General features: G+C 32.9%; 1 protein-coding gene across 1 annotated transcript in view; it reads left to right on the top strand.

Moving 5' to 3' along the window:
* Positions 1–6,722: 6,722 nt before the first annotated feature.
* Positions 6,723–24,185, top strand: part of LOC126737212 (forkhead box protein P1-like) — a 40,122-nt gene continuing 22,659 nt past the window's right edge. Inside the window, exons 1-2 of the mRNA XM_050441992.1 lie at positions 6,723–6,879; positions 8,755–9,065. Of these exons, the coding sequence (XP_050297949.1) occupies positions 8,888–9,065 (178 nt within the window). The 5' untranslated portion in view covers positions 6,723–6,879; positions 8,755–8,887. The remainder of the gene's footprint in view (positions 6,880–8,754; positions 9,066–24,185) is intronic.

The raw sequence follows: 24,185 nt of genomic DNA, 5'->3' as shown, positions 1-24,185 counted from the left end.
ACCTGATGCCTATGCAGTATTCGATTACAAAATTGTTAGAAGGGATCGAGATGGTCAAGGCGGGGAAGTTACGTTTTACATTCAAGGTATTAATAAGTAGAGAGACAGCTGGATTTTCCACCTTATGAAATGTCTGTTTTAGAACATTGCTGAATCATGCAAGTAAAAAAATTTTCTGTGAACTTGTGATAGACCTGCAAGTAAGAATGTGGAGTTGCTTGGAGAGACTATAACTTTACTCGTACCTCAATTGAATATAATTTTTTGAAGGAGATTTTAACTGCTACTTTGCTGCTTTTTTGATTGGAGATCGACCTGTTACTTCTGAATAATGCCTCTACTGTCTTTTACTTATTTGTTGAAAAGTATGCTTCTTATAAGTATCTAACATGCATCACAGAGCATTCTAAATCTTTAATTGACTTAATGATAACATCAACTCTGCAATATGTCAGCAATAATCACATAGCTGATCACCACATTATATCTTGTAATATTCTAGTGAAAAAAGACAAATCTATTCCAATTTATTTTTTTATTCCATTTTATTTTGACCCAATTTTTTCAATTAATGATGTTAAAAAATAACGCCACATTTTTTTGTAATAATAATATCAAGGAAATATTTGATGAGGTTGCACCTTACAGAGCTGCTTGGATTTCCTAAGTTCCCTGCACTTTGGCTTACAGATAACACTATAAATCTGTGGAAAGATGGAAATGTTACAAAGAGACGAGAAGTACTTAAATATAAGTCAACCTGAGAAGGAATCAGATTTAGGGTTTCTTCAGATAATTTTAATACTGTCTTGATAAATAGTACATCCTGAGCACTTTCATTGAATTCCCTGATAAAGATGAGGACATATGAAGAACGATCGAGCAATACCAGACAAGTCCGAGATATTCACAAAAAACAATCCAATAGACAATTCGTGAACTTATCAAAATAAATTATATTAGTGTAAGTAAAAGGTTTGATATTATAGACTTAATAGGCAATATCTTGGTCATTATTAGTTAATTAACATCAGAATTATTGCTAATAAAACAATTGATTTATCTGATTTTGCTTCAGTTGAATATATTTAGTTTATTTTATAATGTGAAAATGATTGCCTTCATATAAGGATGATGTTATTCGCATCTTTTAAGCTACATAATATTATACTCACTTACTTATATAAAGATAATAAAACAAAAATATATGTTCACATCTTTCAGAGTGCTGAAATCTTTTAATTTAAGTTTGCATGTAGATCAACCTACTCGCATCACTGCTAATTCAGCATCACTTTTAGATTATGTTTGCTCTACGCTCTGTGAAACGCAGGTTGCATGTAGAATTATAAATGCTGGGTTGTCCGATCATGAGGCCGTATTATGTTCCTTTCTTCTAAGTGAAAAAAAGTGTACCTCAAGAAAAAAAAGAGGGGAAGGTTGTTCACTAGGAAAAATTTCTGTAAATTTAAAGAATGTTGTAATTTAATAGACTGAAATGGTATTATACTTGACAACGGTGGTCCTTTTAAGAATTTCCATTCAACTTTAGTGGATATTTTGGAGTCAACTTTCCCCATGATGACAATTAGGGAGAAAAGGAGAAGACCCTGGTATAGCAGGGGTCTCTTAATTTCTGGTAAAAATCTTCTGTGTTTGCACTCCATAAGAAAGTTTGCCCTAGACAATTCCAAATTCATGTCCTACTTTAAAAGATATCGCAAAATTTACCGCGATGCAGTGAAACTGGCAAAAAACTTATACTACTCAAGTAAAATAAACCAATCAAGAAATAAGTCCAGAGAATCTTGGAAAATTGTTAATGACTTACGTGGTGAACATGGGAACCCTTCTGTTTCTAATAGCACGGTGTCGGCCAAGACACTCAATCATTTTTTCAGTAGGTTGCTTTGGGTCTATCAATAATATTGCCTCAGTCTGTTAGAGATCCGCGCTCATACTTACACAACATTAAGGTGCCTGAAACATTTTTCTTTAGACCAACAGATTCTAGTGAAATAATGGAAGTTCTATCCCCAATGAAAAATAAGAACTCTTCTAGATGGGATGGGCTGTCACTAAAGCTCCTAATAGCTACCGCAACCAACCCTTAATTCTTTGGCTGAGGTGATAAATGTTTCACCTTCAAGTTGATCCTTTCCACATTTACTTAAAGATGCCTTGATTATACTATTATTCAAGGGTGGAAACTATGATAACCCATTAAATTTTAGATCTATAGCCCTGCTTCACATGCTTGGCAAGTTTGTAGAGAGATTGGCAAAAACTAGGATGATGGAATTTCTGAAACGGCATAATGTTCTTAACCATCAGCAATTTGGATTCCGGACGAAATTGGGTACATCTGATGCTATTTTCAATTTATTGGAGAGTCTGTACATGGGGTTGAACGCTGGGGAGAGTGCGGCGGCGGTGTTCTGTGACTTATCTAAGGCGTTTAATTTGTGAAGTCACAGAATACTGCTGCAGAGGCTAGAAACTTATGGATTTAGAGGAGTTGCTCTCAACTTTTCTTTGTTAACAACATACTATGTTATGTAACAATAAAGCTATTTTTGACTTTGACTTTCCTTTTTACTACAAAAAAGAAAAAAGTAAAAAAAAAAAATTTTTTGGAGATTCTTTATTCCTCCCCGTAAAGAAGTAAAATAACAACTGAATTATTATTGTTACAGGTTTATTTTTTCTTTTCTTAACACTACAAAAAGAAAAATATGAATCGCAATTTCCGAACAGTTTCTGCCGACAATGTATTAAACATTTTTAGATCGCTTAGAAGTAATGCTATAGGTGTAGACAATATGAATCTGAAAATGTTTGCATTTATCTTCCCAGAATTGCTAGAACACTTTACTTATATTATTAATTTATATCTTACCACTAAATCATACCTAGATATCTGGAAAATGGCAAATGTAATTCCGGTGCAAAAAGAATACTGCGACTGTAACTGTTTATTATAGACCTGTAAGTTTGCTGCTCACGGTGTCAAAAATTCTAGAATAAATGGTTGCTTCTCAACTTTCTGATTTTTAACAAAAATACAAATTAACAAAATAATATACGACCTCCTACACAACGTCGTTTAGACTTGCCGACAGCACTACAACAGCCTTACTGAAAGTCACTGATGATATTTTTACAGATCTTGACAGAGGATTAAATATTATTTGTTTAGTACTACTGGATTTCAGCAAAGCCGTTGATACTCTGAATCATAGTCTTTTGTGAGGGAAACTTTCTTATTTTGGGTTGCCTAAGGAAACTGTCAAATTTTTTAAATATTATACAGGGTGGCCCATCGAAAACGTACCGCAAGGCATTGCAGGGTGGGAAAAAACTTTTCGGCAAAATCCAAAAACACGTCAAGTATGTTTGTCAGGGGGACAACTTTTGACATAAAAACCATTTTAATAAACTTAACCCCCTAAGCGGGGGTTATATCCCATAATTTTTTTCAAATGGGGCGGGGGGTCAAGTAGTACCTCTTTAAAAGGGCCTTGTCATTCCCTATACAACGCTGCTTAGTTTTTAAAAATCGAGTCACTCATTCAAGAAATATGGGCTCTTGAAAGGTAAACAATAATGTGTGACGAAAAATGCAAAAAGCGATTTAATGCTTACCATGTTAGCAATTAGCGAATCAAGCAAATGTTCGAAGTGCTGTCCGCCAACGTTCATACAGTGATACAAATTATCTTTAAACCGTTGCCGAACGTTTAGAAGCATTTGCGGTCACTTCGCGACATACGTTAATAATTATTCTTCGCAACTCTTCTAATGTAGCGTGAAGTTTTGTAAACTACGGATTTTATGTGTACCCACAAGAAAAAATCTAAAGGACTTAAGTCGGGTGACCGAGGTGGCCACTCAATTCTGTCATTTAAATAGTTGCGTACATTTAGTGAGAAATGTGGAGGAGCTTCGTCTTGTTGGAAAATCAATTTCTGTTCATTGTATGTGCGATCCTCTTCTATGATATTTGTTAGAGCTGGGTCGATGGCATTTTGTACCAAATCTTACTACATATCGTACCTGTTAAATTTCCAGGGTGGAAAAAAGAGCCCACAATGATATTTCCAAAAATACCAGCCCATATATTTAACTTCTGGGGGTGTTGTGTGTGTATTTTGTAGAAAAACCTTGGATTGCTGTCAGCCGAATAACGGCAATTGTGGCGATTTACTAAACCATTTAGGAAGAAAGAACACTCGTTTGTGAAAAATATACATTAATTATGAAATTATCATTGTTTAACGCTCGCTCACTCATAACCGTAAAACTGCAAGCGACGTTAAAAGGCATCTTCACTCAATTCTTGTACTAAGCGAATTTTATAGGGATGGAACTTGTATTTCTTCAATACCCTTTGGACACTTATTCGAGATACACCCGTTGCAATGGCCAATTATCTTGTACTCAATAATCTTTACTCTTTCTGCAATTGACTACACCATAATTGATAATAAATTTAAAAGCTTAACAATTTTTAAACACTTTAACCACAAAACAGGTAGCAAAATTAATTGACCTAATTTAAACGTGAAGAAAAGAAAACGGATATTTTTATTCACTAAATGTGCCTAAAGAATTTATCACAAAAACGACAAGTTCATTTACAAGACAAAAAATTGCTTCTCGCATTCTTATCATTTGTTTAATTGAAATTATTAAATTAGTGTTTCGACTTAAAGATGTGTTCTATGTTCACTCTGGGTTCAGTCTCACTCTTTCAATAAATTCTAATTATATCGTCACACATTATTGTTCAACTTTCAAGGGCCCATATTTCTTGAACGAGTGACTCGATTTTTAAAAACTAAGCTGCGTTGTACAGGGAATGGCAAGACCTTTTTAAGGAGGTACCACTTGACCCTCCGTCCCATTTGAAAAAAATTAGGGGATTGAGTTTTTTGAAATGGTTTTTACGTCAAAAGTTGTCCCCCTGACAAACATACTTGACGTGTTTTTGGATTTTGCCGAAAAGTTTTTTCTCACCCTGTAATGCCTTGTGGTACGTTTTCGATGGGCCAGCCTGTATGTTAAATTGCAAACAGAGACTAATATACAGAGGAAAGCATTCCAGATATATGGTAGTATCTTAGCAACAATATAGAAATTTAACTGATGGGTAAAAATTCCAATTTTCTTTTACAGGATAACATTCTCAGATTGGTTTTCAATGTCCAATTAAAATTTACCGATTTTTGCCATAACAAAGGTAGTTTCTTGATAATTCCGAGTACTTAAGGTTCTCTTAACGTCCATTCTATTACAATCGTCCATGACTCTTGGATTTCAAATGACTTTTCATAAAGAAAAATTAGTTAAAAGTGAATATTTTCAGTTTCCTCATTTAATTTTTTCATTACGGCCTTAATCCCTTTGAAGAGCTATTTTGCTTACGTAATAATGCTCAATACAGATGTAAGACTCCATTCCATTATGATCGTCCATAAGTCTTGGACCTGAGATTAGTTTTCATAAGAGAAAATTAATTAAAGTTTTCATGCGAACCTTGAAGTTTTGAACCCATACTAGTTTTTATTTAGAATTATTTAGAAATATTTAGCTATTTTGTTTGTTATGTATAGGATAGTTCAATATGCTTTCCTTAATATAAGGAGCATGTGAAGCGGTTTTTTTATAATCGAAGAACTGTCCTTTTTGTCATGCTTCTTTTCTCATAAAATGTATTCTTTTTTTTTTCTTTTGACAAATAAACGATTTTGTATTTATATTTGTATTTGTATTAAAGTCAAGCTTTTTAGTTTCTACCGCTTTTGATTTTTCCATTACAGCCTTAATTTTCTAAAGATATTCTCACATAGTACTGCTTACAATAGACGTAAGACATCATTCCATTATAATCGCTCATAATTCTTGGACCTCAGATGAGTTTTCATATCAAAAAATTTCAATAGGGCCTTAATCTTTTTAAAAGCGTATTTTTCTTACATACTACTGCTCACTACAGATGCAAGACACCATTCCATTATGATGGTCCATGATTCTTGGAAAATGAATTAAAACTCCAGTTTTTTAATTTCTATCGCATTTCATTTTTCCATTACGGCCTTAATTTTCTTTAAAAGTAATTTTTCTTAGATAGCACTGCTCACTGCAGCCGTAAGATGCCATTCGATTACGGTCGTTCATAATTTTCAACCTCAATGGGGCTTTCGTATGAAAAATTAGATTCTTTGCCATTTTACTAATGATAGTAGTTCTCATACAAATGAAGTGCGCAATAAGACTAATTAGCAAAAATTATGCAAAACATTCCACATAAATATTCCACATTATTCTACCCTTGAGCCTCTTATCGAAGTTAAACATGTTATTTTCGAAGAAACTACTATACTGTAATATATTATTTTATATTACATCAACATCCTTATACATTCTGTTTATTTTTATTTTTGAAAAATCTTCTTCCCGGATTGCCAAAACACCCTGATGGTTGAAACAAAGTAATGAAAATCCCCATTTTCCCTTGTCCCCCAGATCCACCTGACACGAACCGGCGACCCCTCCTCAATGGGGTAATTTTGTCGTTTTTCGTTTTTCAGTCAGTTGGTGGTAGAAATAGCGGCGAGGTGTATGGTCGATACGACCCATGAAGCAAGTGCGCACCTGCCTTCGTATCGCTATATGCCCAGAACATACCGCCATAATTCCATTTTAAGTCATTATATGCGTATTTTTTTCCGATGTAAGACGGGTTTGGGTTCAACTTTTTTTTAGAATTAATGTGACTGTTTTTTATTTTTGACTGAGGAATTGATTGTTGTATATAGTGCGTGTCCGGTGGACAAAATCTGCTTAAGGGATTAATGGATTTTACTGGATAAGGTGGTAAGTAACTCTGGTTGAAATTGTTTTTCCCTAACAAGTCGAGAAGACGTTAAATATTTACGAAAATTGCTTGCTTTTATACATTGAAGGTTGAAAATTAAACGTTACTAACATTTTTCATTACCGTTCCCTTCTGCTCATTATTCCTGCATAAAAAACTTTTAATTGTCCCTCATAAAAAATTCTCCCCAAAGTATGTCTGGGGGTAGCCCCATGTTATCTTTGCAAGCATTTTCCCACGCACTGTCAGGTGCATATTTCATGAATTTTTAATGGGTCATATTAAGGGTTGTAGTTTATTATAGCAAACCAACTTTATGGGGTTGATCCAAGTAAGTGATGGGAACAGTTAGACTAAACATAATTTGGTTTCTTGGTCGTAAAATGGTAGGAATTTGTTATAGAATACACCATGTATGTTATCTGCTTAATTTGATTTTTAATGCTGAAATTGAATTTAAAAAAATTAGACACATATTTGGGATTATTTTTGTAAAATTTGCAGTTTTCTAATGGTACACCCTACATATAGTTTTTGTTAGTGACAAATTAAGTTACGACTTTTTAATGCTATAACCCAAGAAAAGAAGTTAATATTTCTAAGAAAAAATTAATATTTTCAAATTTATTTGGAACATCGCCTCTCTAACAGAAAAGGTGAAGTAATTGCATCTTGAGTATTTGGTAAAGGAGGGTTGACTCGTCCAAGGTAATTGAAATAAACTTAAATTTTATGAACAAATATTACGTTAAATGTACATTAATCCCATCTCTCTCTCTCTCTAACACACTGTTTCGCCTTTAAGTCCGTCTTTGTTACCTATTGTTTATATTAAGTCATCTTTACTCATATTGTGTATTAATGTGTAATTATTGGTCAGAAACATGGCGCGAATATATTTTTAAAAATACTAATACTTGCGGAGATCCGACAAAAAACGTTTTATTATCATTTTTGCTAAAGTTTTTAAGAATAGATGGCACTTGACATCCAAATCTCGGTAATACGACATTTGGTCTGTATACTTGCATGATCAATTCTATTTTTTTAATGTGAGCCTTCATACAAATTTATTGTTAAAAAGCAAATTCCTCTGCCCATCTCTCGTTATTTAGCCGATAACTCCTGCCTTTAACGATTGCCTTTGTTTAACATATTGTCTAAGCTATTGCTCTTCCTACAAGAGCTGGATTAGGCTCATTTAAAAAAAATACATAATTACATATAAAATAAAAAATTACGAAAATTAATTTATGTACTATCTCTTCCTAGTACATTATGTTTCCATAAGTCTCTTTTTGTTAAAAATATGTAAATATAATTTAAATATTTTTTATAAGATGCTCTCATTTTCGACGTTTTTTTTTAAAGAGGTACGGGCCTGGCTTTTTAATTTTAAACAGAAACCCATTATCCTGGAAATAATGACGCATCATAGTTCGCAATAATCCGTGATTCAGTGAGTCTTCTGTGAGAAAATAAACGTTAAAAGTACGTTCTCGTAATTGCCACATTGTAACTCACATCGTAATTGCCATAACCGATCTATTTCTAATAAATTATTCAGCCAATAATTCTGTCTTCATTCAACACGTTAAAGAAAAAAAAAATTTATACGAAAATGAATTTAGAGGAAAAAGAATGATTCACCGCCCATTCCAAAAGTGGGGTCAATTCGCCCACGTACGAAATATCCAGCCTGGAAAATTATTGATCCAGTCCGGCGGCGGTCATTGTGGAGAAGATCCAGCGTGACGTCATTACGGTCGATACCCGATCGCCATGTTCTCCAGAGGAGATTCTTATGATTTCTATTCAAAAATGTTACTTATAGTTGCTTATGTGCTTATCCGTTTTCTTTCTTTTTTTTGCAGTCATGTATAAGTAAAAAATCAACGAAAAGAAGATGCTCACTAGTGCCTTCGATCCCACCCCAGTAAAATTATTCCAGAATTTCTGTGATAAAAGGCCTTGAACAATCAAAAAGAAGCCACGTTTCCTGTCAAAATGGCCCCCACCTGTCATGGTGATGACGTGTCGTGTCAAAGCTGTTCCCAAACTGGTATTTGTGCGGGCAACAATAACAACAACAATAATGATGAAAAAATGGATTACGAGGGCTCTGTGGAAACGGAACGGGCCACTAGAGAACTGGAAAACCTTAATAAGGAATTCTTTGTGGAAGGTAAATCTTAGAGTTTTTTAAATAGAGTTTTTAGTTATTTCGTGTTCCCCTTTTTATAATACAGATTTCGGCATAAAACGTGCATTTTCTTAACTATTTTTGACTTTCCTTCCTTTGAGGCTTACGAATTCCCTCAATAGACATAGTTTGTATCAGTTGGCAACACTGCGGCCTATTTAGTGATGAACATAATTATGTTCACCTAAGATTATTAGATAGGAGTGCAAAAGGCATACTGCGCCGCGTTGTTGTTGTTTTAAGTTCCAAACACAAATAAATTTGCACTTTTTTATTTTCTTTTCAAAATTTGGCCTTGACTTGAAGTGGTAAGATTCGAACCCAGAGCCGAGACTGAACTTAAATTAATTTTTTTAACGAATTATTCCCGATTGAGGCTTAAAATGTCCCTAAAAATGGAATATCTGCAGTTGGAAACATAGCCTCACTTAAGAATATTAAGTTAAATCGATGTGACAGGATTGGAATCCACAGCGAAATCTCTCTTCAATTGTTTTTTTTTTAACAGAATCTTCCTTTTTGACGCTTGAAATGATTTCTCTAAAAATAGAGAAACTGTACAGTTGGCAACAGTGCAGCGTATGTGCCTAACCTAACCTTAATTAAGAATATTAGGTTGGCTTGCGGCACAGAACACAAATATAGAGAAATGTGTGTTGCCTAATGAACAGACAGAAATTCTGTTGACAGCTTTATTGACGTTGTTGACAAAGACGGGGGCATCCATCTTGGCTTGCGGACCGTATATTGCACCGCGGTGTTGCCACAGACTTATATGCTTGTCTTTCTTCTTCTTCAACTTCAATGGATTCGCATCTGTGGGACGGTCACCAAAACTCCTTATATCCTCATTTTTATGTAACTGACAGTTCTGTCTTTTAAAATTGTTGATAGTTTCAATCTGACAACGGAAAAAATCCTTTCAAAGTTATATAACAATGACGGAAGTTCTAATTCTCTTATTTATTTATTTATTTATTTATTTATTTATTTACAGTCAAGGCTTTCTAACAGACAGGCACAGCTGTCCAATAATAAGAAAGCACGTTATATCACAAATACAAATTAGTAAACAAGTTCTATATAATAATAATTACAACTACAGAGAATTAATTCTTAAAATTACATCACAATCTAGAAAGAATACTTATGTAGTTTAATCAGGAAGCCGTCTTAGGTGTCAATATTAGGATGGTTTAACTCCAAACTATTATACATACGGGTACATCTAATAATTGGAGAATTCGATAAGTAATTGGAAAAATACCTGGATACTACAAAAGTTTGTCTATTACGAAGGATGTAAGGATTGATGTTAAAATTGAGTTTTTCTAAAACAGATGAAGAATCAATAAAGTTGTTTACGGCCTTGTATATAAATATTAAATCAAAATTTCTTCTTCGGACCTCCAACGATTGCATATTATAAAATTTTAAATTATCATCATAACTAAAGAAATGCCGTCGTCTGTTAAACCTATAATTTAAAGTGTTAACAAATTTGCGCTGCACACTCTCTAGTCGGCCAATATAAATGGCGTACATTGGATTCCAAACTGTTGTTGCGTATTCCAGTACAGGTCTTACTATACTATTGAATAAAATTGTTAAGGAATTTATGTTGCTAAACCCTTTTGTTGCTCGAAAAATAAATCCAAGATTTTTAAGATCCTTTTGTACAATATTTTCAAGATGCTTTTCAAACAAAAGCCTAGGATCCAATGTCACCCCAAGATCCTTAATATAATCCAAATATTTAAGCTTAACATTATTTAGGTAAAGATCACATTTAACTTGCAGAGGAACAGGCCTTTTAGAGAACAAAATACAATTACATTTATCCAAATTGACAAAAAGTCTATTCAAAGTACAGTAATTCATAAAATTAGATAAATCGTACTGTAAAGTAAAGTAATCAGCAGCCGAATTAATAGTTTTTGAGATTTTAAGATCATCTGCATATAAAGCATAGCTACTATGTGAAAAACATTGCTCTATATCATATAGGAAAATGATAAACAGCAGAGGACCCAAGTGTGACCCCTGAGGCACACCTAAAGTCACAGCTGTACTCTTCGATTTTTGGCCATTTACAACAACATACTGAGATCTTTCACTTAAGTAACTTTTAAAAATTTCAAACAAAGCCCCATGTACCCCAAAATTCTCAAGCTTTATTAAAAGAGTTGGGTGGTGGACCTTATCGAAAGCTTTAGAGAAATCGGTGTACACTGTACAAGTCTCAGAACCTCGCTCCATATTCTCAGATATGAGTTGAACGTAAGGCACAAGGTTAGTCAGTGCCGATCTTTTTTTTAAAAAAGCCCTGTTGGTTTAAGTCAATCAATCCCCTAACAATAAAAAATAATTGATCCAAAATAAGAGACTCAAACAGTTTCCCAAAATGGCTCAAGAGAGAAATCGGTCTATAGTTATTGATAGCGCTTTTATCTCCTGATTTAAAAATAGGCACAATTTGGGCCACTTTCCAAAGCTTAGGGTATTTACCAGTTGAAATACATTGATTATACAATAAATATAGAGGCTCACAAAGATTAGGACATGATTTCAGAAATATTGAGGGAAATCCGTCTGGCCCAGGACCCTTTTTGGGATTCATAGAGCATAATGCTTCTCTAATATCGTCTTCTCGAACATGATCAACAGTAAAACATTCTTTTGATTGGACAACATCAATTAATGATGGAGTATTAGATGGTTCAAAAACACTGCTAAAAAACTTTGAGAAAAGTTCACAAATGTCAGAGTTATTCGTAGCATATTGATCATTAAAGGTAATTTTTAACGGCAAATTTTTTGTATTCCTTTTATTATTAATAAACGACCAAAAGTACTTTGTGTCATGCTTAATATTTTCCTCTGTTTTAGTAATGTAAACTTTATAGTCTTTACTAAAATTTAGTTTTACAGTTTTACGTAAATTTGAGAAAATATCGTAGTCAGACTGTAGCTTGTATTTTTTCCAGTCTCTGTGCACCTGCACTTTATTCTTTATTAAATTAATAGTGTGCTTAGAAAACCATAAAGGATATTGGCGCTTTTTAATTTTTATTTTTGTTATTTCAGAATTCACAATATTACTCAGTTCTGCGTAAAAACATTCGATGTTGTTATCTACATCACGAGATAAAAATAAATCCTTCCACTGAAGAGAACGAATTTTCTCATTAATAACTGCATAATTTGCCCTAATGAAATTTACCTTTTGATAAGAATTACCCACGACTTTTTTTTCATAATTTAACTTAATATTTACCTCCAACGACATATGATGACTGTCCTCAGGCACTAATGGGTAATTACATTTAAGTACCTCGGTTATTAAAGAATTAGTACCTACAACTAAATCTAAAATTCTATTCCTTGAATTCAAAATATAATTGAATTGTTTTAAACCATTAAGGAACTAAAAATCAGTAAAGCATTTGCTACATGGGTCAGTGGCGTTATCAGAATTTAGTTTGTTATTACGCGACCAGGATAAATTAGGCAAGTTAAAATCACCTAGCAATAAAACTTTCCCATTAATTTTGTTACTTAGTACAGACTCTACTTTTGACATGAAATGTTTATAGTTATTCGAAGATGCGTGAGGGGGGACATAGACAGTACAAATTAACAATTTATTACCTCCATTTAAGACGACACTGACCCATATATCTTCAATTATATTATTGGTGTTACATAATCTTGGTATGAGTTCGGCACAATGGATATCGCGCACAGCTAGCATTACTCCGCCACCATCACTTTTTCCACTCACTAGAGCACTACGGTCCAATCTAAAAACATTGTAGCCAGGAGGAAATAACTCCGAGCTCAGCACATCAGGCTTCAGCCAGGATTCAGTTATTGATACACAGTCAAATTGAGCAGCACACATAGATTGGTAAAAATCAACAGTTTTTGTTCTTCAAAGTCCTCTGGTATTTTGGTAATAAATTGAAAATTCAGTGCATACAGACATTTAAATAGAGATTATACATAGGAGATTTACTAAAGTATTTAAACATAAGAAGAAAAGGGATTAAGTACTCAAAGACGACAAAACTTGTTCATTGGAGACATGAAAAGCCCTACTATTATCCTCTTTTTTAATGAAGATCTTCGAATCCTTAATCCAGCAATATGTATAGTTTGACATTTTGCAAAACTCCCGAGCCCTTCTGTGCAGCTGCTTGAAGTATGGAGAGAGATGTTCGTTGACAAACAACCTAGTTTCCTACTCAAATCCCAAGTCAGAAGCCTTCAAACCACGGTTTCGACCTAACTTAACTGCACTTAAAAATTCGTTTCTCTTCGACACGGAGAAAAACTTTACTATGACGTTTTTAGGATAATTATTGCTGGTATCCAACCCCTTGTTAAAACGAGCAACTCTATGAGAAGCGGCTATATCATCATCATAAATTATGGTTCCAACAATGGAGCCTATTTTTTTTACCATTGATACTATATTCTCATTCCTTTTTTCTGGGACGCCGCAGAGTTCAATATTATTTTTACGACTCTCTTGTTGTAGCACTTCGATTTTCGTTCTTAAGTGCAAAGACTCTTTACGAATTTCGGAAATTTCCTGCTGCATTTCATTTATCGTTTTAGATAATTTTTTTACGTTCTCCATTTGGCTGGTAAAGTCATCGATCTTTGCTCCAAAAAAATGGTAATTTCACGCATTTAAGGTGAATTATATTTATTCTTTTGACATAATCTTCCCTTTCTCACTTTGAGATTTTCAAACTTCTATAAGAGAAAATTGCCTGTATATTGCATCACAATGTTGCCAACTGTTTTTGTTTATTTAAAGCGAAGTAAAAGGTGACTTGTTTTCTTTTCAAAATTGCGCAATTTTGAAATCTTGGCTGAAAGAAGCAACAAACGGTCTTTTGACATATAAATGACAGTTTAAATCGAAGTGACAGGATTCGAACCCACGGTTAAAACTCTCTTAAATTAATTTTGTTTTAAAGTAATCTTCCTTTTGGAGGCTTAAAAATTCCCTAATAAATAAAAAATCTCTGCCGTTGGTAACAGTGCGGCATACTGAATCTGTGTCGAACATAATCTCACCGTTAAATATTTGGTAGGCTTGCGGACCACATATTGGACCACCGCCGGGGTGTTTTCACAAATTTATATATTTCTTCTTTCTCCTCAGTTTCAATGGATTCGAATCTATATGACGGTCGTTCAATAATTTCTTACTAATTTCTTAAATGCACCATACTACTTAAGATAGAAAACCAATCGTCCGAAAATTTTTGTACTAGGTTGTTTCCTGTCTGGATAGTTATTTAAATACATACGACCAGCTTCAACGGCGTTGCTGTAGCATAGGATATAACATTTCAACATATCAAACTTTTCCTCAGGTAAAAAAGCGTCTTCCATTTTGTAACAAAAAAAACTAGCAACAAGATGCAAAAACAGAGTTCAAGAACACAATGTCAACTAAATTTATCAAATAATTAAAACTATTTACTTCACTTAAGATAAAAAGAATAAAAAATTAAGGTTATAATAAAAACTACTTTGAAATTTAATTTTGACATTTTCTCAACGTCATTATTTCACAGCCTACTACATCAAAACTATCAGAATTTAATAAAAAATCATTTTTTACAATTTAAATATTGAAGAGACATATTGTGTCATACATCGTTGTAATCGTAAAAAAATATGCTACTTTATACAGGGTGTACTTTTTTTACGCGCCATATAAAAAAATTAAGTTGTTGATGGTTTCTTCGAACGAAACGTCGTACGAAAAATGTTATGTTTTAGAGCTTAAAAAATGGGCATAAGAAAGTGTCTTTTGTTTTTCCATATCTCTTTAAATAACACTAATTACCACAATTTTTTAAACTATTTGGGGGTGGCTTACACCCCTTCATCCCCTGAAAAAACGTGTGTCTCTGAGATATATGGTGTATTTTATTATCTTTCATTTATATCCTCCTGGGACCCGAACATGTTTTTAGTAAGGTAGGGTTGTGAGGCTTTTAAATATAATAAAAAATACACAAATAAACATTGTTTACTAATAACTTTTTTTATTTTTTTTTCTTACTTTGACAGATACATGACGTCCATTAAAATGGACATTGGGTCTTAACCTAAACAAAAACATTTCATTTCAGTCATAACATTTCAGTCTAAACCTAAAAAATAAATGTAAACTTAAATTTATTTGCTATGGAACTCCATGAAACAGTTTCTGTTGCCAGTAATGCACAAAAATGTGTGGCATGTATTACAAAAAAACTTTGGTTTTTTGGCACGACAAGGCAAGAGTCATTTTTACATCTAACCGAATTTTTCAAGTCTGTGGCAATTTCTGGAAAGTGTTGTTTCCGTTTTCTTTCGGTACCTAATGACGATGACGGTGAATTGACAAAGATATTTCCCTCAGGATTTCTTCTAGTACCTACACCTCGGATGTTTTCTTGGGATTCACTTTGTGGGTTGGGTGTGTTTGTCAAAAGTTGAGTGGCAATTTCGATTTTAAAATCTAAATATTGTTGTATTTTAATCATTCGGTCTATCAAGTCTATTCCTCCCATATAATCGTGGTATTTAGCAACAACGTAAGGTCTTTTAACCTGAATGTATTTAAAGTCTTTCTTAGACCACCTTTTACACTCATCGCTAGGTTGAATTCCTAGAGCAGTAGTACAGATTAGCAGTAGTACTGCCAAAAGTACAGATTTCAGATCATACCATTGTACAACTACTATTTCGCCATCTTGTCTTACAACTTGTTCCGAGCTGCCTCTACCTATCTTGGCCATCATTTTTTCCGAAGTTAAATTTGCTGTCGCTGGTACAGGAGATTTCATAATGGTTCCAGTACAATATTTCTATTGTTGACAAAGATATTTGATAAGTGGTATTGTCGTGAAATATCTATCGCAGTACACATGACTTCCAGGAGATAATGTCCTTCCAAGGCGAACAACAGCAGAAGGTCCAACACCAAGTCGTTTTACAGAATCATCTGGAAAAGTATCTTTCCCTTGATATAATTCAAAGTCTACGACAAGACGATCAGGGGCAGCAACAACAAAATTTTTCAAGCCCTCTGGATTTGGCTTTCCTCTAACGAACTGCTTCATTTTACAAGTCCCTGTAAATGGGATCATCTGTTCATCTACAGCAACCACTTTCTCTCTAGGTAGCTGCAAACACCCCTGCTATGCTGCTTTTATAATAGGACGTACTTTCCAAAATTTGTCAGACCTGCGTACCTCTTCAGCGATTCTGCCATTAATGACCATTTTAAGGTTACTTCTTATAGCAAAAAATCTATCTCGAGTCATGGTATCTGCAATAGCTGAAACTTTAGTGGTTTTTGCCCAGTACATTCTGATTTTGGGATATTTTAGACAGGACATCAAACAAACTATTTCAAAAAAATGTTTAATCTCGTTAAGGGTCAATTTAAGAGATACTCCTTTAACTTCAACGTACCTTGCATTTGTGCAGTCACACACTTTTTGGAATAACTCATCTTCAAAGTACATGGCTAAATACGATTTTGCAGTCCAATCATACCGGAGCTCTGCGCTGCATTTACTAGAGGAGCCTTCAAAATTTGGAGGTGCAAAAGGATCATCTCTTCTCCAAGACTTTCGCTTTAAAGGATCCACAGATTGCTTGGCCATTTTCAAGTTTTCTCTCAGGATACTAAGAGGAATTCTATCTTCTTCTTCTTCCTCCTCACTACTGCTTACCAGTTCTTCATTAATCATTTCTTCTTCTCTCCCCATTAAATTATCCATAGTTTGAATTTCTTCTTCATCATCAGACATTTCAATGTCAGAGTCATCATTTCCAATGATTTTTAGTATTTGCTCCAATTTTTCGTCATCTTCCCCTGGCCGAAGCACTCTTTGATTGCCAAAAATTCCTTAAATAAATTTTATGAGATAATTTGAAATGTGCATGAGATAGATCCAATGCCCATTTAAATGGACGCGAACAACTTAGGGTAATACAAAACTTATTTAATTTTTTTATTATTGTAATGTTATTTAAATTTGTCTATTAAACATTTGCAAATAAAAACTTTTACAAAAATCATTATAAAACGTTAAAAAATAGGCTACATACCATCATAACGAGAACCACGTGCAGCCGTCATCACAACAGAAAAAAAACAACTGATTCCCAGCACATGTGCACAATTAAAGTCGACTGAATCGGACTGGGCGGCAGCACCGAAGTGTCCAACGTAGTGGATGCGAGGTCTAAGCTGCTTAAATAATAAATTAACGAAACTGGAAACATAAAACTGGCATGTCCATTTAAATGGACGCTAGGTCCCAGGAGATTATGCCAAGTTTGAAGGTGTAACAGAATTATTACTAATTACTACAGTTTTTTAAACTATTTGGGGGTGGCTTACAGCCCTTCATCCTCTGAAAAAACGTGCGTCTCTGAGATATATGGTGGATTTTATTATTTTTTATTTATACACCAAGTTTGAAGGTGTAACAAAATTTTTAACAATTACTGTGATTTTTTTAAGTTATTTATTATTTTACAAACATTTATCTTTTATTCCGAAAAAAAATCAAATCTACACTTTTTTGTCTATATGTAATTATAGTTTTTCTCTTAACTTTATTTTAGATGTTTAAAATCAGATTTAATCCTTAAATATGCAAAAAAATTGATTGCGTGCAGAACTTATCTGGGCGACTGTAAAAATTTGTTTTTCGTTTTTGATTCTGTTGCTAACTTCCATGACGTGATGTTGCAAACTGTTTTTAAGTTTTTAAGCGACATAAATTTTGACCTTTTGATCTTATTTTCGAAATTTGGTTTTGGCTGAATGAAGCAACAAACACTGTTTTGACATATAAATGACAGTTCAAATAGAAATTAAATGATTCGAACCAGAGCCAAAACTTCCTTAAATTGATTTTTCTTTAACGAAATCTTTCTTTTTGAAGCTTACAATTTCCCTAAAAATTCAAAATAAAAAATGTGTGTAGTTAGCAACACTGTAGCGTTTTTAAGTTATGTCGAACATAACCTCACTTAAGAATATTGGGTTAAATCGTAGGTTAAAGTGACGGGATGTAAAAATAGGGTCTAAAAGGTCATAACTACTTTAAATTTTTTTTTTTTAATCTGGGTTTCTGAGGCTCAAAATTTCTGAAAATTGAAAATCTGTGCAGTTAGCATTACTGCAGCGATCTTAAGCTGCCTCTAACGTAACCTCACCTAAGAATATTGCTGTAGGCTTGCGGGCAGTGTTGCCAGGTCAAAAAATAAAAAATCACCAGGTCGGAGCCAAAAAAGTTGCCAGATTTACATTATTTTTCACCAGATTTTATTCAATCAGTAATAATTGTTTTTAAGATGTTTTAAATTATTTGTCGCTTTTTTTAAAGATGATTCAGTGGTACATATTATTATTATATAAGTGAAACGCTTTACTCGAAAATACATAAATAAAAAAACTACTTTAAGTATTTTGTTTCTATTTATTTATTATTTAGTATAATATGCAAGGTTCTTTTTCCCTCAAAAATATAACAAAAAATAATATTCTATTAAAAAAAAAACATTGAAAACAGGCCAACAAGATATTCAAATGTATATAAAGATATATTTTATTTAGGTATACATACTATCATTATGTTTTGATGTAACAATTTTTGGTATGTTATAATCATAGCAGTTTTTATCAATCAGTCTTTTAGTATGTAAACAAATACAAATACCACTTATGGTTACTTCTCCTAATTTGTTTCTCAATTTTGTTTTATTAAGATTGATAGTACTAAATACCCTTTCGACGCACGCGCTGCTATGAGGTAAGGTAAGCAATATTTTAACAAATTTGGACAATTCCGGATATTCGTATGTATCGTCGCCTTTTTTTATTAAACATATTTTTTTCCAGAAATCTAAATAATCTATTGTGAAGTCAATGGAACTATTTTTTAATAATCAAAACTCTCTATCCAAACTATTTATGTCATTTACCACATTTGGAAAATTAATAGCAGCAGACGCTATACTATCCACGTTTGGAATATTTAATGGATTCAAAAATGAAATCTGTTTAAGAATGTTCATTTCTCTACTATTAAACGGGAATCTCTGGTAAATTTGATGAGCTGCTTCAACGTAAAAATCCAGGCATTTGATCAAAAATGTTGTTTTTTCCTCATCATTTATCTCATTTTGTTGAAATGCGATAACTATTTTGGGTCCTAAGTAAATAGATTCTAAAGGCAAGAAATTTTCCGGATTTCTATACTGTAGTTTGGATAATTCAGTGTTTTTTAAATACTCCAGTTTAATATAATAGCTCAGTAAAAGTTGATATGAGGTAGTTATTTTTTCATATATTAAATGAATTTTTGGGGTTTCAGCTTGAAACTCTAAATTTAAGTTAGTAAACGTTGGCAAAATATATTCTAGAAAAAATAAATATAATTTTGCCGTGGGATCAGAAAGGGCTGTATGGATCTCACTTGCTCCCAAAGATTGAGATTCAAATGCTTCTATTCTAAAATACAACTTTAGAGCTTCAAATTGCTCAATAACTCTTACAACCACAGCATTTAATGACAACCACCTTGTTTGAGAGGGTTGTATTGTATTTGAGTTTATGTGGCTTAATAGTAAGAAATTTTTGAAATTCTTGTTGCCTTTTATAACTATATTGTAAGAACGAAAAAATGTTCCTTACAAGTTTCTCTACGGAATTTGGTATTTTTTCGCAGGCATATGACGCACACAAAGCGAAAGAATGGCAAACACACTTAATTACAAATAAATTCGGAATATCATGTTCATTGAAAAAATCTACTATAACATTATACAAACCCTCGGCAGTTGCATTTTTAACAGAAACAAGTGGTAGAAATTCATCTTTTATAGTAAAATGTTCGTTGAAACGTACTACCATTGCCAAGTTTTTAATAGCGGATTTATCAGTAGATTCATCCACCAATAAAGAAAATTTGTTACATCTAAGCTTTCCTACCAAAATGTCAAAACTACTTTTGCCCGTTACATTGTTTATAATAGCAGTACATTTCGTTCTTCCGCATGACATTTTCGAAATTTGCGTATTATTCATTTTAGAATTGCAGACGGTCTTAATAAGTTCTACTAAATGATCTGATACCATTATTGGAATATTATGCTCCGCAATAAAACTTGCAATTCAAATTTCATTTTCTTTAATAACTCTACTATCAGAAAGCTGAAAAGATGTGGATGAAAGTACATGTTGTTTTTTTAAAGCAGACATATTTGTCATATGTTTTTTAGAATTTGCATGTTTTTTTACTGCCGCTATCCCGCCGATAAAATGTTTATCACAAACCTTACAAGAAAAATATATGTCACCCTTATTACTACTACAAATCCAAGATTTTAATTCGTTCATTTTCTCCCAAGATGCATTGTATTTGTGGGCATATTGCTTCTTTTTAGCACGAGGGGGAACAACATCACAATCCGAACCTGAGTCGTCAGAATTTTTCTTACAACGGATTTCATCTTGCTTCTGTCGGACGGTCGACGGTTGAGGATCGTCGGATGGAGATTTTTTTTCTTGACATTTCAAAAATTTTCTCATCTTGCCACCTTAAAAGATTTATTATAAAGTAAATGACTCCGTATAGCTCAATAATAAATTTAAATTTGCACATTAATTTTTATAAAATGCTAATTAATATAATAATAATAATAATAATAATAATAAACGCCTTTTATTTAACAAACAAATAGTTTACAGTTGTGATTATTATACATACATTTCTATAGAGATATAAGAGAGGCGAAGTCTAGCCATGTGGCTACTCTTACTTAACCTACCTAATCCCTTTGAAGTGAAAATAAAACAATATCATGCAACTTATTAGCGAATAGCTCTTTAAATGTACGCACATATTGTAGAAAGAAAAGAAAAGTTACTTAAAGAATTATTATACACAACGACAAACTGTGCGATACAAAAGACCGTAATATAGCTTTATCCAGTAGCAGGTAGAGATTTTCTTTAAAAAGTAGATAGTTATATTTTGAAATAATTTCAAAGCCTAGTCCAGTTCAGCATACAATGCCAACACCTGTTTATAAATTCTTCAAATATATTATAAGGTTGGTTTATTACACAAGTCTGATACACTTTTCCTGGTTATTCTCCCATTTTTTCTAATTTACCCCTTTATTTTTTTATTAAGTATTGCCTCAACATGCTCATTTTAGGTGTCTTTTTGTCTTTAGTAAGAAAGAAAGAAAAAAATCCTTTCTTATTCATGGCGAATTTGTTGATTAAATAAAAACAAACGCATTTTGTATTTAACTTTGTTAATATTAAATATTTTAAAATTATCAGGTATGGAATTATATAAGGTGATTGCATTATATGAAAAGGATCTTTTATACATAGATGTTTTATGTAACGGGATGGAGAATTTGTTTTTGTTTCTAATATTTTGTCCATGCATGCTTGTCCTTGGCAGAAATTTATTTTTAAGAGTATTCGAGGTGTTAGTGGTATTGAGAAGCTTATGCACAAAATTTGAAAGATGTAGTTTTCTACGGCTTTCCATATTTAGCCAGTTAGATTCTACAATTTTATGAGTAATATGGTCATGCTTCCTAATTCCGTATATCAATCGACAGCATGCGTTCTGTACCCTTTGTATTTTTTGTTTATCGAGAGCAGTAAGACATGGACCGTATATAAAGTCACCATAGTTGAAATGTGAGAGTACTAATGTGTCGCATAAACTTTTTTTCAACGAGTAGTTAAGAATGTGCCGATTATTATATAATAATTTCAGCGCACAGAAGCTTTTTCTTGTTATATTCTGAACGTGTGCACTAAATCTGAGATCTTCGTCGATAGTTAAGCCAAGATTTTTTGCGCTGGATACAAATTTTAATGTAGTATCATTTATTTTTATTTTTAAGTTATTTTTAATAGAGTTTCTTTTGATTTTGCTGCCAATACATAATAGTTTAGTTTTGTCAGAATTTAAATTTAGGTTATGTTCGGCAGATAATTCTTTAATTACCTGAAGATCAGCGTTTATTTTATCGACCATTTCTTGCGATTTGTTATAATCAAAAGAGACATAGATTTGTGTGTCATCCGCGTATGCTTGTGTTTTACAGTATTTAGGTGCGAGAAGTATATCAGTAGTGTAAATAATAAATAGAAGGGGTGATAAAATAGCTCCTTGTGGCACACCCGACAGAATATCCAATGCATTCGACGTAATATTGTTATAGACCACCTTTTGCGACCGTTTGCTTAGAAATGAATTAATTAATTGAACAGAGTCCGCGTCGAACCCATAATATTTTAGCTTAGCTAATAGGAGACGGTGATCCAGAGTATCAAAGGCCTTGAAGAAGTCTAGAAGTACCAAAATATTTATGTAGCCTTCATCGCAGGCCCTGAATATATCATCAAGCACAGATGCTAAAGCAGATACTGTACTAAAATTCTCTCGAAATCCACATTGATTATCAGGCAGGATTTTATTAACAGTGAAATAAGTGAATATTTGGTTATAAAGGATTCGCTCAAAAATTTTTGACAGGGTGGGAAGAATACTTATGATCCTTAACTCAGAAAAATGGGAGGGTTGACTATTCTTTGGTAGTGGGATTCCCAGAGCAGTTTTCCAGATTGTTGGGACTTGTTTCTTCTCTATGGCCGTGTTAATAATGTGTAAAATTATATGATCTATTAAAGGGCTGCATATTTTTAGCATTTTTGCATTAATTTGATCTGTACCAACAGCGTTAGTTCCGATGTTATGTAGAGCGGAGTGTATTTCATCTATTGTAGCTAAAGAAAATTTGAAGTTTATTTCTGGGTTGAATATATGGGTGTTATAATATAAAATTTGATTATTTGAAGGATTTGATATGGATTGCAAAAAGGATGTAAAATAACTATTAATTTCATTAGGATTTGAGAGGTTACTTGGTATAATGTGTTTTTTTTGTGAGCGAACATTTAAAGCTTGAAGAGTTTTCGAGAGTTTAGCTGTATTGTTTAATTGAGAAGTATTTATGATATATCTCTTTTTTGCAGCTCTAGTGGCAGATAATGTCTGGTTACGAATATTTTTATAGAGTAAATGGTCAGCGTCCGATCTAGTCTTTCTATACTTTTGCCAACTTTTATCTCTCAATACTTTTAGGTGACGAATGTCATCATTTAACCAGGGAGCTTTTGGTTTTGTTGCTCGGACCTCTATTATGGGAGCATGTTTATCAAAAAGTTCTATAATGAAATGGTTGAAAAGTTCTAGTTTACTTTCTAAATTCTCTTCCCATAAAATTTGATGCCACGACGTATTTAAAAGATCATTTTCAAAATTTAGTTGATTAAAATTTCTAAATATCTACCTATATAATATTACACTATTCAATAAATAGCCAAAAATCATAAATATATTTTTTATTACATACCTTCTTGTATAACACGTGCAGTGTTAAATTATTTTAACACAACACAGACAAAGCGATGCAAAAATTGCAGCTATAATAATGAGAGTACGAGAGACAAGAGACGAGACGTGACCTGCTAAGCTAAGCCATGAACAGCGTTTGCATAATGCATAGTACAGACTCCAGCGTTTGCGAATCCCGGGAATCCCCGGTTATATTAAGATTACCTTAGTAATGTATTAAATACAATAGTAGGAATGGGCAAATTCGCTCTAAAATAAAAATAATTCTTGTAATTAAATATTTAACTACGATTTTGTTAAATACGATCAAGGAAACCGATTTATGTTTACACAAGTTGGAAAATCATAAGATTTAAGATTTTAGGAAAAGTTTTTCACCAGTCACCAGAAAAACCTAAAAATCACCAGATCTGGTGAAATTTCAGCAGACCTGGCAACACTGCTTGCGGGACTGCATATCGCAACGTGATATTGCCACATACTTATATTCTCATTTTATGTCTAAATGACTTTTCTACCTGTCAAAATTGCTCATGGTTTCAATTTGGCAATGGAAAAAGTGCTTTTAAAGTTCTGCGGAATTTGAATTCGTCTAAATTTATTTTTCACAAAA

Source organism: Anthonomus grandis, chromosome 6, assembly GCF_022605725.1.
Source record: "Anthonomus grandis grandis chromosome 6, icAntGran1.3, whole genome shotgun sequence".
In the NCBI taxonomy this organism is placed as follows: Eukaryota; Metazoa; Arthropoda; class Insecta; order Coleoptera; family Curculionidae; genus Anthonomus; species Anthonomus grandis.
Note: the sequence above shows the minus strand (reverse complement) of the source record. Positions and strands in the feature narration are given on the sequence as shown.